General features: G+C 34.0%; 9 protein-coding genes across 9 annotated transcripts; 3 read left to right on the top strand and 6 right to left on the bottom strand.

Annotated features, from left to right (window-relative positions):
* Positions 1-467: 467 nt before the first annotated feature.
* On the top strand, positions 468-1,305 carry arcD (actin related protein 2/3 complex; the record flags this gene model as incomplete). Its single annotated transcript, XM_004362280.1, has 4 exons — positions 468-470; positions 600-718; positions 812-1,019; positions 1,126-1,305. The coding sequence occupies 4 exons, from the start codon at positions 468-470 to the stop codon at positions 1,303-1,305; spliced, it is 510 nt and encodes a 169-aa protein (XP_004362337.1).
* Positions 1,306-1,635: 330 nt separating this feature from the next.
* denr (density-regulated protein) lies at positions 1,636-2,362 on the bottom strand (the record flags this gene model as incomplete). Its single annotated transcript, XM_004362279.1, has 2 exons — positions 1,636-2,309; positions 2,335-2,362. The coding sequence occupies 2 exons, from the start codon at positions 2,360-2,362 to the stop codon at positions 1,636-1,638; spliced, it is 702 nt and encodes a 233-aa protein (XP_004362336.1).
* A 157-nt stretch (positions 2,363-2,519) lies between these two features.
* On the bottom strand, positions 2,520-4,035 carry DFA_02727 (phospholipase D; the record flags this gene model as incomplete). The annotated part of the gene is made up of 3 exons (XM_004362278.1): positions 2,520-3,620; positions 3,724-3,837; positions 3,961-4,035. The coding sequence occupies 3 exons, from the start codon at positions 4,033-4,035 to the stop codon at positions 2,520-2,522; spliced, it is 1,290 nt and encodes a 429-aa protein (XP_004362335.1).
* Positions 4,036-4,288: 253 nt separating this feature from the next.
* On the bottom strand, positions 4,289-8,272 carry DFA_02726 (uncharacterized protein; the record flags this gene model as incomplete). Its single annotated transcript, XM_004362277.1, has 6 exons — positions 4,289-4,807; positions 4,896-5,336; positions 5,514-5,617; positions 5,649-5,697; positions 5,769-7,997; positions 8,096-8,272. 6 exons carry the CDS (start codon positions 8,270-8,272, stop codon positions 4,289-4,291), a joined length of 3,519 nt encoding a protein of 1,172 aa, XP_004362334.1.
* Positions 8,273-8,424: 152 nt separating this feature from the next.
* On the top strand, positions 8,425-9,453 carry DFA_02725 (uncharacterized protein; the record flags this gene model as incomplete). The annotated part of the gene is made up of 3 exons (XM_004362276.1): positions 8,425-8,578; positions 8,660-9,002; positions 9,039-9,453. 3 exons carry the CDS (start codon positions 8,425-8,427, stop codon positions 9,451-9,453), a joined length of 912 nt encoding a protein of 303 aa, XP_004362333.1.
* Positions 9,454-9,535: 82 nt separating this feature from the next.
* Positions 9,536-10,834, bottom strand: ciao1 (WD40 repeat-containing protein; the record flags this gene model as incomplete). Its single annotated transcript, XM_004362275.1, has 3 exons — positions 9,536-10,185; positions 10,284-10,709; positions 10,801-10,834. 3 exons carry the CDS (start codon positions 10,832-10,834, stop codon positions 9,536-9,538), a joined length of 1,110 nt encoding a protein of 369 aa, XP_004362332.1.
* Positions 10,835-11,024: 190 nt separating this feature from the next.
* DFA_02723 (uncharacterized protein) lies at positions 11,025-12,292 on the top strand (the record flags this gene model as incomplete). Its single annotated transcript, XM_004362274.1, has 2 exons — positions 11,025-11,256; positions 11,367-12,292. The coding sequence occupies 2 exons, from the start codon at positions 11,025-11,027 to the stop codon at positions 12,290-12,292; spliced, it is 1,158 nt and encodes a 385-aa protein (XP_004362331.1).
* A 216-nt stretch (positions 12,293-12,508) lies between these two features.
* DFA_02722 (uncharacterized protein) lies at positions 12,509-13,534 on the bottom strand (the record flags this gene model as incomplete). The annotated part of the gene is made up of 2 exons (XM_004362273.1): positions 12,509-13,014; positions 13,099-13,534. The coding sequence occupies 2 exons, from the start codon at positions 13,532-13,534 to the stop codon at positions 12,509-12,511; spliced, it is 942 nt and encodes a 313-aa protein (XP_004362330.1).
* Positions 13,535-13,930: 396 nt separating this feature from the next.
* Positions 13,931-16,657, bottom strand: DFA_02721 (pleckstrin domain-containing protein; the record flags this gene model as incomplete). Its single annotated transcript, XM_004362272.1, has 1 exon — positions 13,931-16,657. The coding sequence occupies one exon, from the start codon at positions 16,655-16,657 to the stop codon at positions 13,931-13,933; it is 2,727 nt and encodes a 908-aa protein (XP_004362329.1).
* Between the last annotated feature and the right edge of the window lie 162 nt (positions 16,658-16,819).

The following is a 16,819-nucleotide window of genomic DNA, read 5'->3' as shown; positions in this document are numbered from 1 at the left end:
GTGAATGAAACACATAGAATCGCTGTGCAAGAGGGGAAAAAAAAATAAAAATAAAAACGAAGTGTGGAGGTGGGGGAACTTTTGATCGACTTGAAGATTTGGTTATTTATGTTTTTTTGATGGAAATGCTAAATTATTATTTATTATATTATTATTTGTGACCAACAAACCTATATTAAATAAATATATTAATTTAATTATTCAATATTAAAAATTGAATTTTTATTTTATTTGTTGTTTGGGGACAATATATCAATATATATTTTTTGAGAGCCAAAATTGATTAAGATAATTCAAGGAGCCAACAGAGGATTTTTTTTAATAAATTTTTTTTTGTTTTCAAAACTTTTTTTTTTGATGATCATGCAAAAAAAATTAATATCTTGATGAGGCTTTCTCTCTATCTTTTTTTTTTTGTAACTATACTTGTATCATATATTATTTAATTACTCACTGCTTGACTAAAAATGGTATGTGAAACACAAGAAAACTATCAACAGGTATAGCTTATTGACATTTGAACTAACTTGTATACATTGGTCATCATTCAAACTACCTACTACTACTACTACTACTACTACTACTACTGCAACTACTAGTCTTCTGCTCAAGTACCATATTTTAATTGCATCAGAACTACACTGACTGCTGCTCTTTGTCTTGAAAACTTTGCATCTCAAATCGTAGAGAGACACAACAAACCAGAAGTAGAAGTAAAGTGAGTAGAAACAACCCCTCCTCCCCAACCACATATATATGTATCTAGGTCCATAAAATATTCTAACATACAATATTATTATTATTATTACAGGACAAGCAAGGAACTTTTATTAAATCCAATCGTTATTGCTCGTAACAAACAAGAAAAGGTATTGATCGAGTCATCCATCAACTCTGTACGTATCAGTGTTTCAATCAAAAAGTCTGATGAAATTGAAGTCATCCTTGCCAAGAAGTTTGTTCGTTTCCTTGTCCAAAGAGCTGAAAACTTTATCATCTTGAGAAGAAAGCCAGTAGAGGTATGTTGTATTAAAATCTAACAGATGCCCACCACCACAAACAAACAAACAAACAAACTTTGTTGGGTTCACAACTAATATAACTATCATCACCAATTATTTTTAGGGATATGATATTTCTTTCTTGGTAACCAACTTCCACACTGAATCAATGTTTAAGCACAAGCTTGTTGACTTTATCATTCAATTTATGGAAGATATCGACAAGGAAGTCAGCGAGTTGAAGATTACTCTCAACGCCAGAGCTCGTATCGTTGCCTCTGAATACTTAAAGGTATACGCCTAAATTATTTATTTTTTGTGTAATCGATCAATCCAAAAACAATATTATAAATTATATATAAACAAAAACAACAACAACAACCAACATCAATTATTCTTCTTCTTCTTGTTATTATTGTAATAATAATAATATTAAAAAAGGGGGAGAATGAATGATTAACAACAAACAACAATCACAACTCAACACATTGTTTGATGATAAAATCTAAACAATCTATTTTATTACAACCAACTTCATATTATTTATAAAATAAAAAACCCCAAAGAACTGTTATTATAATATCTATCAAATCTAATAATATTATTATTATATTTCCATTATTATATTATTTATTTATCTTTTTTTCTTTTTATCAGTAATGACAAGGATATTTGTTTCTGGTACTTCTGGCCAGTTATCCAATATCAAATCGACGAGATCATCAGCAAAGTCACCTTGGATATCTATTTCTTCACCGCCCGATGCATTCTTGACGACAGAGCAACCACAACTAAATTTCTTTGCCATCAACTTTTTAGCATCTGCCAATTTGATGCCAAATGCTTCCAAACCAGATACCGTAGTGACATACTTTCTCTTGTTTCTGTTGTTTACTTCGATTGTAATGTTTGGTAATTTTTCCTTTTTTTTCTTTGGAGGTGCAGCAGCAACCGATTCTCCTTCGGCAGCTGCACTGTTGGTTGTAGTTGTAATTGTTGTATGACCTTCCTCTTTAGAGTCATCGACCATCTTTAATTTTGAAAGTTTATCTGTTGTCGTATCTTGTAGGGTTGTTGTGCTGGTGCTTGTTTCATCGACAGTAACAGCAGATGTTGTATCTTGAATTTCAGGATTAGCAGTAGCAGCAGAACTGACAGTTGATGCACTTATACTTCCATTAACTTCGACACACTTTGCAGGTGATGGTCCAAACTCACAATATTCAAATGGTAATCCGCAAACTTTAAAATAGGAGGAGGAGGAAGAGGAAGTATGATGTTGTGTCAATAATAATGTACTATGTATCTCTATAAATAGCGAGATAATTGTTACCTTTGCAATATAAAACTTCTAAAGGCATCTTTCTAATTTATATTATATCTATATATATTATAATGTTCAATGATGATGATCGTTGTTCAAAACAAGTCGATCATTAAATTTCATTCTTTTTTTTTGTTTTTTTTGGGGGATTAAAATATTTATTTATTTATTTATTTATTTATTTATTTATTTATTTATGGATACCAATCATAACCTCTAGAGTAATCCTCTTCAAATAAAGTACTATAGATGTCAACGATATCACTATTTTGCATCTTGATAGTAAAGTCACGATTAGTTTTTCTCCATAGTTGTGGACTTTGATTGTAGGCAGGGAATACGTTAGAGCCAGTAGGATAATCAGTATCACCCCAATTACCAGTGCTTACATAGACACGGTTGTCATCGAGGATCCAATACTTTTGGTGGGAGTAGGTGTACATGTTGCTAGCAGTCTTTCTAATGGTGATACCCTTGCCATAGAGATGAGAGTAACATAAATAGGCACTTTCATAGTCGGCGTGAGAGTAGATCTTGCTAGATACGAGAATGGTCAATTCACCAGTGTAATTGCCAACAAAGTCACACCAATCTTGATCGGTGATTTGGTAGATGTAGACTTTGAGACTCTTGGAGGAAGAGATATCATCACTGACAGTGGTCCATGCATTGTCTGGAGATGTGAATACCTCTGCATCAACGTTGCCAGTGGTGGTTGTAGCCTTGGTTACATAGCTACCTGGGAAACTGGTTGGTTGTGGAATGTTGACAGTGACTGGTGTCTTGTCGGTGATGATACTCATATCACTGGCAGAATAGGAGATGGTTGGCCAATCGATAGCCAAATCCCAATCGAGTTCAAAGACAGAGGTGGTAAAATCAGAGATGGCAGATGAACCTTGGACAATGACACCAGCTTCACGATTCTTCATAAATGAAGTTTGACTAAAGTTGATCGATGAGATTGATGTTTGTTTGCCATCAACATTCATGTACTTGCTGTGCAAAAATGTGAGTGTCGTGAAATAACGAACTTGAGCACCGGTCAAGGCAAGGAAACTGAGTGGATCAATGTATCCACTGGTCAATGTTTCATTGACACTATAAAAGTTGTTGCTAATGATACGAACAGCAACACCTCTATGAATGGCATTCAACAATGCTTGAAAGATTGGGAATGTCTCTTGACTTCTTTGATTGGCAACAGTACATCCATATACACCTTCATAAGTATCAGTGCAATAATTCCATGAATCAAATCCTGGAATAGCAATATCAATTGATTCTTGTGCATTCTATAAAGAAATAGATAGATAGATAGATAGATAAAAATATATTAATATCTTTTCTTTTTAGTTTTTTTTTTTCAAATTTCATCAAATATCTACTATTACTTACTTGGATAAGATTAGTTTCAGTTTGGATACTAGTATCTGGTGAGAAATAGGTGGTGATTGACATTGAACCACTATCTGTAACTGGTTTAACTTTGGCTACATAGGTTAGATTTTGCTAAAGAAAGAATAAATGTAAAATGATATAATATATATGTATATATAATATGAAGATGGTTGTGGTTAATAACTTTTAAAGACAAATGGGTGCTCGAGTCGTTGTTCAATGTGGGTAACATACAAAATCACCTGATGCGTCTTGTGCAACACAGATAGTGGCAATGATCGTTAATAAAAAGATAATAACTTTGTTCATATTTTCTTTCTATCGTTATCGCCTTCTTGTTAATACAAAATGTGTGTGTTGGTTGATGGTGATGATTGACGTTGTGAGAACTGGTTCTCTCTCTATCAACTTTGACCTAAAAATCTCTTAACTTGGTTTTTCGTCGTTGAAAAAAATAATTTAAAAAAAAAAATAAATATCTTTGTGAAATCGAAAAAGGGGGGGTGTTGCTCCCCCGACCAGAAAAGCCCGAATTACGAAGATGAAGATTTCGTTTTCTTTATTAAGGTGGCGAAGATATTATTACAACATTTTGGGGATGGTGATTATTGTTGACAATGGTTGGATGGTCCGGAGAGGTTCCGACTTTATCATGATTGTTAGCCACTCCTCCAGATGAGTTGGTCATAAAAGAATCTTCTTGCAAGTGTGTAAAATCGTATTCCAACATTTCTTTTAATCTTTCAAAAAGAACCAATAATTCTTTGATATGAGCCTTGTGAGCGTATTTCAAAAGTTTGTTTGCCGTAGCAGAAAGAAGATTGATTGACTGCTTTTCTATTCTAATTGGTTCGTGTTCCAGAGATTTTGCCCATATATCTACAAGTAATTTGAGGATATCCCTGATTAGACATACAGAGGGGTCATTCCTAGTGTTTGACCTTTTTAAATCTTTAAGTTCTTGTCCAAACAACAAAATGGCTGAATTCAAAAAGAGTTCCCTTATCTCCAAGTAGGAATGACCATAAAAATGATGAACTTTTTTTAAAATCCTATAAGTTTTATATCTTAATTCTCTAACCTGTAGTAGTAGTAGTAGTAGTAGTAGTGGTAGAATGGGGAAAGGTTAGATAGGTATTAATGAATTAAAGAGTTGGTACATGTCTTACAGTATTATGAGGACCATGTCGTTTGATACATAACAGGAGACAAGTTCTATGAAGCAATGAAGAATGTTGACTTTTTGTTGTTTGAACTGAGGAATTTTGTAATTCATCATTCATTCTGTCCACAAGCGATCTTTGATAAAATAGTTTGTCCAAAATACTAGTGTCTACAATATCCAAATAAAGTTCTTTGAGTTGGAGATTGTTGCTTTGAAGTACTGAATCGACCAAGTCAAATTGGTAGAGAACCTGAAAAATGATAGGAAGGTTTAAGTACGAGGGTGATTGGTATTCATCTTCATCACTATCCATGCCATCGTCATCGTTGACCATTTCAATATCCATTGCACTCGTGCAATCATTGTTGTGGTCATCCATACTATCATTTCCATTTTTACGCTTAAATTCAAGGTCATGATATTGATCCATCGCCATCAAAAGTATCTGAAAGATTTGATAAAGAATATTTGGAAATTTCAAGAATCGATTTAGATTGTTTAAAAGATATTCAACAATCTCTACGTTTTGGGGAGGAGGAAAAGAGGATTGGCTTTTTTGTTGCAGCTGATCAAACTTTTTTAGAGGTTTGAGTGAAAATATTCTATTATCTATCGGATATACAGTTTTGATTGATGGAATTGGGTTTGGTAGTGACCCTCCTATGAGAATTGCTTCATCTTTGGTCCATCTAGTCGACAAATTAATATCATTTTTAAAAAGATTTCCTAAAAAAAACATTTTTGCAATGGTCATTACTTTGTAAGAGAATCAATATTACATCCAATGTTTTTTCTACTATTTGCATCTAAACTGAAAAGTTAGTAACAATAAAATAATTATCTATCTATCCATAGATTATAATGTTTTGTTTCATACATTTGGTAATGTTAAGAAAGGGTAGAGTTTGACCAATAAAATAAAAGGTGGTTGTTCTGATGTCCAAACAAATGAAAAAGAAGAACCCAACTCTTTTGAATATTCCTCAAAAAGTAGTTTTTGTTGGTTGATTTCCTCTTCTTTTGCTTCGGCATCTGTTTTGGTTGTTGCATCTTGTTTATCAATGTCCATCTGTTTTGTTTTCAAAGAGGTTGCACTTTTTGTTGTTGGACTTGATAAAGAGAGTTGTGATTGTGAGACTAGAGGGGGCTGAACGGGTGAATCAATGTCAATGACATGTATCTCCTTTTCTGGTGCGCCATTAATCGGGACGATTGTTGGTAGTGGTAGTGGTGGTGGTGGTGGTTGCTCCAATTGATGTTGAAAGTAGATTGGTGGGGGATATAGGAGAACAGAGTTTGAATATTTTTGTTGCGAATTGGACTGTACGGTTGAGGAGGCAAGAGAACAAGAGGAAGGAGAAGACAGAGATTGTTGTTGATTTCTTCTTTTTTGTTTCTTTTTTTGTGTAGATGTTGTAGGAGTACCACAAGCAGCTGAAGACAATGGAATTGATGATGATGATGTTTTCTGTTCGTTGGTGTTTTCAGTAGACGTGTCAAATTGAATGCTATTTCCCAATCCAATCGGTAACAGATAATTAATGCTTGGTTGGGGTTGTTCTTGAGTAACAGCCAGCAACATTGCAATTGTCATTAATTGTTGGCTATCACGTTGTTCCTGACGATCGGCGCTGTCTAGGTTCATAAGTTTAAATGATACAAAATCTTTTGGATGATTATTGGTAGAGGTGGTGGTAGATATGGTAGGTGCGCAATTTGTCGTTTTTGTTTTTTTAATCGGAGATACACCAACCAACTCGGTCTTTACATCAAATTCTTTTGTCGTTTGCTCTCTCTGCCTTTTAATTTCTGGTTTTTTTTCCTTTTCCAAAAGTAATTGCTGTTTTAATGCTTCCAGTTGTTGTTTTAATTCTTCCTTGTCTTGGTCTGCTTTGTTTAATTTATCCTGTAATTGTGTTACTTGGTGATCCTGTTGGTCAGTGATGACCAATGGTGGAACCAAATGATTGTTGGGCAATGAAACAGGAGGAAGAGGGGGAGGAGGTGCAGGTGGAGGATTAAAAATGACCATTGGTTGATTTGTTTGAAAAATCTCTGTATCGTCATCAAAATTAAAATTAATGTCATCAATTTGATTTAATGATTGTTCAATTTGTTGTTGTTGTTGTTGATGTTGTTGATTATTATGTACTATTGGTAATTGTGAAGGTGGTGGCAGTTGAATTGGTTGAATATTCTGGTTATTAAAATTGTTATGTGTTCCTCTATTATTTTGATTATTATTATTGTTGTTGTTGTTGTTGATAGTATTATAATTATTATTATAATTATTATTATTGTTATTACTATAGCTCCTATTTACATGATTATTATTATTATTATAGTTTTGGTTAAAATTAATTGCATTTTTTTGGTTATTGTTGTAGTTATTATTATTATTATTATGTGTATTATTATTATTATTGGTTGGGTTGGTAAAACTGATAACTGGTTTGCTATGAAAACTAGGTTTTGACAAGTTTAATGTGGCAGTTTTGGAAGCAGTCGAAAGAGAGGCTGGTTTGTTGATAGAATTATACATGAACATATTGTTATCTGTTTGTTGTAGAGGTTGCTGTTGATGTATTTGTTGATGTTGATGTTGATGTTGTTGTTGTTGATGTTGTTGTTGTTGATGTTGTTGTTGTTGTTGTTGTTGTTGTTGTTGTTGTTGTTGTTGTTGTTGTTGTTGTTGTTGATGGTGTGCCAACACTGATGGAGTATTCATAAAAGTATTATCAATACTACTACTAATAAAGTTGTTGTTGTTGTTGTTGTTGTTACTATTGTTGTTTGTTGGAGGTGATGACTTATTTACATTGATTTGTTGTTGTTGTTGATGATTTAAAAGAGATAAATTGGTTGGTTCATTTGATGCATTATAACTATCAAATGAAGTGGTGTTACCCAAACCACCTCTACCATTGTTGTTGTTGTTGTTGTTGTTGTTGTTGTTGTTGTTGTTTGAATTTAGATGTTGGTTTAGTTGTTGTTGTTGTTGTTGTTGTTGTTGCTGCTGTTGACCAGTATTAATAGAAGAATGATTATAGTGAAGAGCAGGAGGTTTTGTAGATGTTTGCTGCAAACCTTTTGTTGTATTACCTTTCTGCAAAAAAGCGCAACCATGGTGAAAGAAGGAGAAGAATGAGATGTTGTAAGAATAATGAGTTCAATGATAAACGTTGTAACATAATAAACACTTACAAGAGACAATGAGGTTGGCTTTAATGATACAGGTCTGTTTGTAGGAGGGGCCAAAGAAGGTTGTTGTTGCTGATGCTGATGCTGCTGCTGCTGCTGCTGCTGCTGCTGTTGTTGTTGTTGTCCTTGTTGCTGTCCTACTACTAATCGGTTTTGTTGAGGTTGTTGTTGTCTGATCATCGTATCATATCTAGATAAATAAATAAATAAGAATAGCTATCAAATAGATCAATAAATTGAATTTTGTCCACAATTAACGATTACTTCGAAAATAAGCAAAATCAAGTCTATTCATTGTTTGTATTGCAAGTTTGATCTTTTATCTACGTACAATGGACCAACAACAACTACAATATCCAAAGAATATTCAAACCAAAGGTGCAGATAGTGATGGAACAACAGTTTACAAAACAATCGATGAACTATGGGAAAAGGAGATAGAACAAAATAAAGATAAACAAGATAATAAATGGTATACTCTTGCAGGTATGTAGTATAATTCTCGATATAAAAGCCATCAAACTAACTAACTACATACATATATACTATATGTATATATATATAAAGATGATTATTGGAAGACAGTAGAACCAACGATAGAAGGTATGTTGGGAGGGTTGGGATATGTCTCTGATAAGGACGTAACGACAAGTAATCTGTTTCTTGAAGAATTTTTTCAAAACAAACATGGACAAACCAATCAAAGACCTTATACAATGAAATTGAATCGTGGTAGAGCCATGGATTGTGGTGCAGGTATTGGTAGAGTAACAGAAAAACTACTTGTTCCTCTTTTTGATAAAGTTGATCTAGTCGAACAAAATCCTACCTTTCTCGATCAAGCAAAGAATATATTTAAAGAGTTTGTATTACAAAGAGAGAGAGAGAGAGAGAAAGAGAGAGAATTAGTGTATTTGAATTAATATTAACTATATCTAACATTTAGTGAAAAAAAAGTAGAAAATTATTTTGCAGTTGGATTGCAGAGTCATGATTTTAACAAACATGCTATAAAGTATGATTGCATATGGATACAATGGGTGATTGGTCATTTGCACGACAAGGATTTCATAGAGTTTCTCAATAATTGTGCAGATTCATTGACAGATGGAGGAATGATATTCATCAAAGACAATGTCACTGCCAAGAAATCATTCATAATGGATAAACAAGACAACAGTGTAACGAGATCACATGATCATCTAATCTTTCTCTTTGAACAAAGTAACTGTCAATTGGTAAAGTCAATCGTACAACCAAACTTTCCAAAAGCTTTATTACCTGTACGATTATATGCCTTGCAACCAAAACCCAAACAAAATGTCTCTTCCCCTACTACTAGTAGTACTACGTCACTTTAAACCAACAAATTTAATAAATTATTTACAACAAACCAAGAAAATTATGGAAAAAAAAAAAAAAAGGTAATGTGCTTTTGTATTTTTAAATAATCTTCCAAATACGAATGGTAGAGTCATCACCACAAGATGCCATGATACCTGCTCTTGTGGGGCACCATCTTATACAGTTTACATCACTGTTGTGTGCATTCAATTTTTGATATGATTTCTTGTACTTTGTAGTGGTGTCTGGATTATTGTTATTATTATTATTATTATTATTATTTGATTCAACCTCTTTTTCATAAAGTACTATACTGTCATCTGATCCAGTAGATACTATTCTTTCATATTGATCCTTTGACCAATCAACACTATAAATTGTTCGACTGTGACTTGATTCAAATATTTGACTCTGTTTCCATTGATACGATGATGATGATGATGATGATGATTGGGATGGATCTGAATGATCACCTTTTACAAGAGCCCATAATATGACACTCTTGTCATCACTACAAGATACCAATCTATCACCAGCTCTATTAAATGAAATATCCCATACCGTTGATTCATGACCCACCAAAGTGTTTATACTCTCCCAATCGCCATCGGTATCTTGCCACATTTTAATAGTATCATCATACGATGCAGATGCCAATATCTCTTCTGTTGGATGCCACAATACACACTTTATATCTTGTCCATGTCCATGACTGATTGACAAACATTCAAATTCTTTTTCTTCATCCACTAAAACACAAATTTGTTTAAATAGGGGAGAGGGTTGTTAGTAACTAAAATCATAGTTTGTTTGGGAGCAGCGCGCGACATCATCAAACAAAACATACTTTGCCATATCCATATTGATTTATCACGACTACAAGTAGCCAATAGAGTTCCTGTATGATCCCATGCCACCGATTTAACTTCATATTGGTGTCCTTCCAAAGTTGATATATGATTAAACTCTAAAGAGTCATTGTTGTTGTTTTCATTGTCGTTCATATCATCAGACAACTCCCATATAGATGTAGATGCATCAAAACTAGCAGCAGCAATCAATTTACCATCAGGAGACCAAGCGATTCTTCTTACAGTCTTTTCGTGTACATCCAACTTTGCTGCCATTACCCATTGTTGTTGTTGTTGATCATCAACATCGTTAACTACGTCAACCTGTTTCCATATTTGAATTGATTTATCATCACCACAACTAGCCAACAGAGTTCCTTGGGGATTCCAAGCTAAATACCATACCTTTGATGGCAGACCATCTATAGAATGAATGAATGATTAGTAGTAGTAGTGTTGGTTAGCGGAGAGATTTATAAAAGTCTAGTGATGACTATTTATATATATACAAACCTCTTATGATTGAAATTTCTTTTATTCTATCCATTGACCTGATTATCTTATCTATCTATATACTCTAGGTTAAAACAATAAACATGCAGAAGATCTTCTCAAAACCCCTTAAAAAATAAAATATTTAAAAAAAAATTAATTATATATTTATTGGTTGCCATGGTGAAGAACCTCAAGTTGGTTGTTTGAAGTTGGTTCTTTATTCTACACAACACACACAAATAATGTCACAATCATTTGAAATAGAGAAACATATTAAATATATAAAGAGAAATTTGATGGCACTGCCATCACCATATACCTCTGCACTACCTAATCATTTATCTATAGTTTACTTTATGCTATCTGGTTTGGATATCCTAGATAGATTGGATCAAGAGATTGATGATACTCTATCTACTCAAATTAAAGAGTTTGTATATTCTAGACAAATATTACCTTATTATCAACAACCAGGTATGTAAATCAATTTGATACTCTTAAAATCATATTAGTATACTAACTAATATGTTTTTGGTTGTTTGTTTGTTTGTTTGTTTGTTTATTTGTCGTACGATTACATCTAGATGATAATATTATCAATTGTGGATTTAGAGGTGCCAACTTTATAGGACAACCATTTGATAATTCTGTACAACAACAACAACAGTCTACCACATCCTCTTCTACTCCTTCTTCATCATCTTTATGTTTATGTCAATCATACCCAATAGTGGCATGTGATCAATCAACTCTAGCCAATAGTTATTGTGCATTGATGATATTAAGAATACTCAGAGATGATCTGGGTCGTGTCAATAAGAAATCTATTACCAATGCCATGAAACACCTTCAACAACCAGATGGTAGTTATGTCGGTGCATCTGGTGGTGGTGAGAGTGACATGAGATATCTATACACTGCTTGTGCAATCTCATTCCTCTTGGAAGATTGGAGTGGTATCGATATTGATTTGGCACTCCAATATATTAGATCTAGTTTTGGATATGAATTTGCCTTTGGACAAGGACCTTTACAAGAGGCACATGGTGGATCAACCTACTGTGCTATAGCAGCACTTTCACTTTTGGGACTACTTGATCAAGAGTTTCCAAAACAAAGTGTAAAGAGAGAAAAATTGGTACAGTGGTTGGTAATGAAACAAATATCTGGGTTCAGTGGTCGTACCAACAAAGATCCAGATACTTGCTATAGCTTTTGGATAGGTGCATCACTCGATATGTTGGGTGCTTACCACTTGGTAGATTCCAATTTGGTATCATCTTTTATATTGGGTGCCCAACACCCCGCCATTGGTGGTATCTCAAAGATACCAGACTCTTTTCCTGATGCACTCCATAGTTATATGTCATTCTCTGGACTCAGTATCATCCAAAACAACAATCAAACAGCAGGACAAGGTGAAAAGTTTAATTTTCATTTGCAATCTTTAAATTGTTCAATAGGTCTAACAAACAAAACTGCAAATACTTTTCTCAATAATAATAAATAAATAAAATAAATGACTAAAACCACTACTACCTACCACTATTACTATAGACAAGTTTAGTCATTCTTTGTAAGAATAAATATGATTAACAATTTAATGTAAAGATCTTTGTTGTTGTTGTTGTTGTTGTTGTTGTTGTTGTTGTTGTTGTTGTTGTTGTTGTTGTTGTTGTTGTTGTTGTTGTTGTTGTTGTTGTTTTGTTATTATTATTATTAATTATTAATTAGTCCAAGCTTGATCATCTTTTCTTGGGATGGCACCAGTAGTCAAAGTGATAATTTCTTCCAATCTCTTCCAAAATCCAATACCAGCCAACCAAGGATTCAACCATCCATTGGTGATACAGTAGTATTTGTCAAATGGATTTCTGTGATGGACAGCATGGTCGGGCTTTGAAAGAATGATTCCATATCTTTGCATAAACTTGACATAGGATGGGAGATCGTAGGTGTGACTCCATTTGTGAATTTGATTTGTCAACATGACCCAAAACGATAGTTTGACAAGAAAAGACAACAAGAATAAGTTGTAAGTCGAGTCACCAATAATTGGACCAAATGCAGTAAAGGCCAAAACTGGAACGGTCAACATACAATTGTCACCATTGGTTTCAATGAAATCGTGTTTGGTCATTGCTGTTGGTGCAACATGATGTTCTCTAAAAGATCTAATAAAACTATTTCCAACTAGAGGTGTATCTAATGATCCCCATGTATCGGCAGCCCCTAGAAATAAATAGTAGTAGTAGTAGTGTTAGTGTTTAACAATATCTATATATCTCTCTCTATCTCTCTCTCTTTTGTCATTACTAGTTTGTCTATACTCACAATGAACAATTCCAGAGAAAAAGTCGGCGGCAACCATAGCCAATACAGAAGCAGATAGGAACAACCAAATATTTTGAGCATAAAAGACGTTAAACATCTTTTGAATAGAGATTGCAAGAAAGACAAAGAATAAAAGTACACTTATTATTTCTTGTCTTCGTTTGGTTGATGTGTATCTAGATTTTAGGTCATCGGATCTTTGTTTTAGCACAGATGATTGTTGATCATCTAAAGATGCTGCCTCTTTGTCTGTTGTTGAGTTGTTGTTGTTGTAACTATCTTGGTTATTTTTATTATTAGTCATCGTTGTTGTTGTTGTTGTTTGTTGTTTCTTTTCATTATTGTTATTATTATTACTACTATTACTAATAGTAAACTTTGGAGTATTGTTACAAGGTTCCTCTACTGTTACAGACATTGTCGTAGATTGTGATTGTAGTGTCGTAGTCGCGACTTGATGTGCTTGTCGTCAAACAACAAAACTATTAATAATAAATAATAAAAAGTGAACTTGTGTGTTATTATTATTATTACTACTGTTACACAAACTAATGCGATTGTGCCTACCACTATACCAAATATTTGTGTGAGTAAAACAGTTTTTTTTTTGTTCAAAGATTGGCGAAAAAAAATCGACTGCAAACGTCATGACCTAATCTGATGGTAGAACCCCAAAAAGGAGTTAAGATAAACAATAACTATTTTATAATTGCAATGATGACTAGATATTAGATTTAAATCTTTGGTTTTTATTAATACCATTTTAATATTTTTGAGGGGATCCTTTTGTGTGTGTGTATATGTATTGAAACTGTTAATGGCCAAATTTGGATTTAAAACTCGTTGTACGTTGAAGTAGACTTGAATTCTTTTTTAGTGGACTAGAGGGTGGTAGCTGATTGGTAAAATGATGTTGTTGTTGTTGATTTGATAACTGAGATACATTTGGTGGAGAATCACCCAATGAACTATCAGATGATGGTGGTGAAGGTGTGAGGTATGGTGATGTTGGAGAAGAGTCGGTCGGTGAAAGCGAAAGAGGTGTATGTTGATTATTTTGAGAAGCTGCTGCTGCTGCCGCTGCTGCTGCTGCAACTGCAGTATAAGAGAATCCTCCAACACTTGAGGGGGATGGTTTGGACGTTGTTGGTTGTGGAGAGTTTGGTGGTTGTTGTTGTTGCTGTTGAGAATCTGATCTTTTATGTATTTGTGATTGTTGTATTTGTGATTGTTGTGCAACTTCACTGACCATATTACCAACCACATCGTCCATAATATTATTAATAAATTCATTGACATAACAGTTGATTTTGATAGAGGTAACCCAAGCATCACGATCAGCCTCACTTGAAGCAATGAGATTCATATGTTTACCAGTACTGACGATAGAGAATGGCCAGATATCTTTCTTTTCATTGGTACCATTGTTGAGTATCTGTACTTGCACTGCATCTGAGAGTTCCATCGATTTTATGTTCTTGGTGTGTGCCTGATTCTTGCAAAAGTAGAGACAACCACGTTTAATCTTGAAATAGTATCTAGACATTGACTTTAATTTTTTGCCTTCCTTCATAAGATATCCTTCTTTTTTAAATTCACCGCCAAAGTCTGATTGACTATTGAAACTCTTTTGAGTGTCTGTCAAGAGATGTTTGACAATTTTTTGAATGTCATCGTCGTCACAGTTTTGTGTCGAGATTTCAAAGAATGAACATCCCCAACGTTGAGCAAGGTCTCTACCTTCTTCAGACTTTACCTGACGAGCAAGCATCTGACAATCAGACTTGTTTGCAATAAGAATACATGGAAGTTTGGTTTCAGCTGCTTTGGTGGCCAATACCTTTTTACGTAGTGACTCGAGAATGTTAAAACTATTTCGAGATGTAATACTGTATACAAATACAAATCCTTGGCTAGACATTAGACGCTCTCTTGTGAGATAATCCTCTATCATTAGACCACGGGTATCGGTAACTTTGATAAAATGACGAACATCATCCAACTTTTTTTGTACGATATGTTTGTTCCACTCCAAAGTCTCTCGGTACACCTTTGAAAATGGATTTCCAAGACATCGTTGAATGAATTGTGATTTACCAACAAATACATCACCCAATACTGTCACCTCTATCATACTATCTTTTTGGAGATTGGATGATGAAGTTGATTTACTATTATATAATGATCCATTTTGTGCGTTGTTGCTATTGTTGTTACCACCACCACCACCACCACCACTACTATTCAACATTGATATATGATTATTCATATTGAGATTACTATTGCTTTTAATGAGTTGTGGATTGGTTGATGTTGATAAAGGTGATGATGGTGAATTTGATTTAATACCGTTACTACTATTTAATTGATTTAATGTTACAACATGATGATGAGATTGAGAGGAAATAATAGGCGATGATGATGATGATGATGGTGATGATGAGGAAGAGTTTTGACCAACACCATTGTTACCGTTGTTGTTGTTGTTGTTGTTGTTGTTATTGTTACTAATATTGGTGATACGATTCAAGAGATCAGACATACAACCAGTTATCTCTGATTGAACTGAATCGTCAAAAGTGGAGATTTCAATGAGGGAATAATTATACATATCTGCCAACTTTTTAGCAGCTTGAAAAGAAACTTCTCTTATGTTGTTGTTGTTGCTGCTGCTCGTTGATGTATCATCGCGTTGTTGTGTTGATGAAATAAATCTAGAGTTTTGTAGTTGCTCGTCTTGGTTGATTCCTACCAATGTCATTATGATATTTTCAACACCCTTGTCATAGAGGATCTTTTCACGCAAAGATTGAAAGAGATTAAAGGATTCTAGAGAATTGACATTGTATACAAATATAAAGCCATGACCTTGACGATTGTAAAGGTCATTGATACCCCAAAAATCTTCAATGCCAATATTACTATGGACATTTACATTGTAGGTACCATTCTTTACCATGACAGCCCTGCATGATTGCATATTCTCAGACATTGGATCGTTTTCGATGCCATTGCCCAAAAAGGTTGAAATAAATTTGGCCTTGTGTACACCCTCGTCACCAACCACTACAATGTCAATGTCATCGTGTACACGAATATTGCCAGTAGCATTACTATTGTTGTTGAGATCGGTTGTCATTGATGAAGATGACGATAGATCAACAACTATGGAATTGCTGGAAGATGAAGATAGGATACTAGTGGCATTAGGTGACAATGACGGCGACGACAATGTGGTCTCGTCGATTATTGGTAGTCCATTTGGTCCAACACTTGGGTGAGCAAAACTTGGTCTTCTAAGATCTAATCTCTGCAATACGTTATTCATTTCTTCGACCAATGAGCTTTTTGATGCCTTTCTTTCTAAAACTGGAACTGGTCTTGATGACGATGATGGTGATAGTAAATTGCTTGAAGATGGTGATTTACTATTTACTATGTTGTTACTATTATTATTATTCTTTGAGATATTACTACTACTATTGTTATTATTATTATTATTGTTACTATTGTTTGAAAATGATTTGGTTGGTAAGTACATTTTGAAAAGTATTGTATAAACTCTCTCTCTCTCTCTGCTTTGAGCTCAACAGCAGAGACGGTGGTGGTGTATTAGGTTAGGGTTATGTGTGTTGTATGTGTGTGTGTGTGCGTTAACTGTACAAGCAGGTGTGCGGGAATGAGAAGAAGAGCATTTGATGCG

The sequence above is a fragment of the Cavenderia fasciculata genome (assembly GCF_000203815.1).
Source record: "Cavenderia fasciculata unplaced genomic scaffold Scf_Dfasci-G-b-205a01.r1-3, whole genome shotgun sequence".
In the NCBI taxonomy this organism is placed as follows: Eukaryota; Evosea; class Eumycetozoa; order Acytosteliales; family Cavenderiaceae; genus Cavenderia; species Cavenderia fasciculata.
The sequence above is the reverse complement of the archived record's forward strand: the minus strand, read 5'-3'. Positions and strand labels throughout refer to the sequence as shown.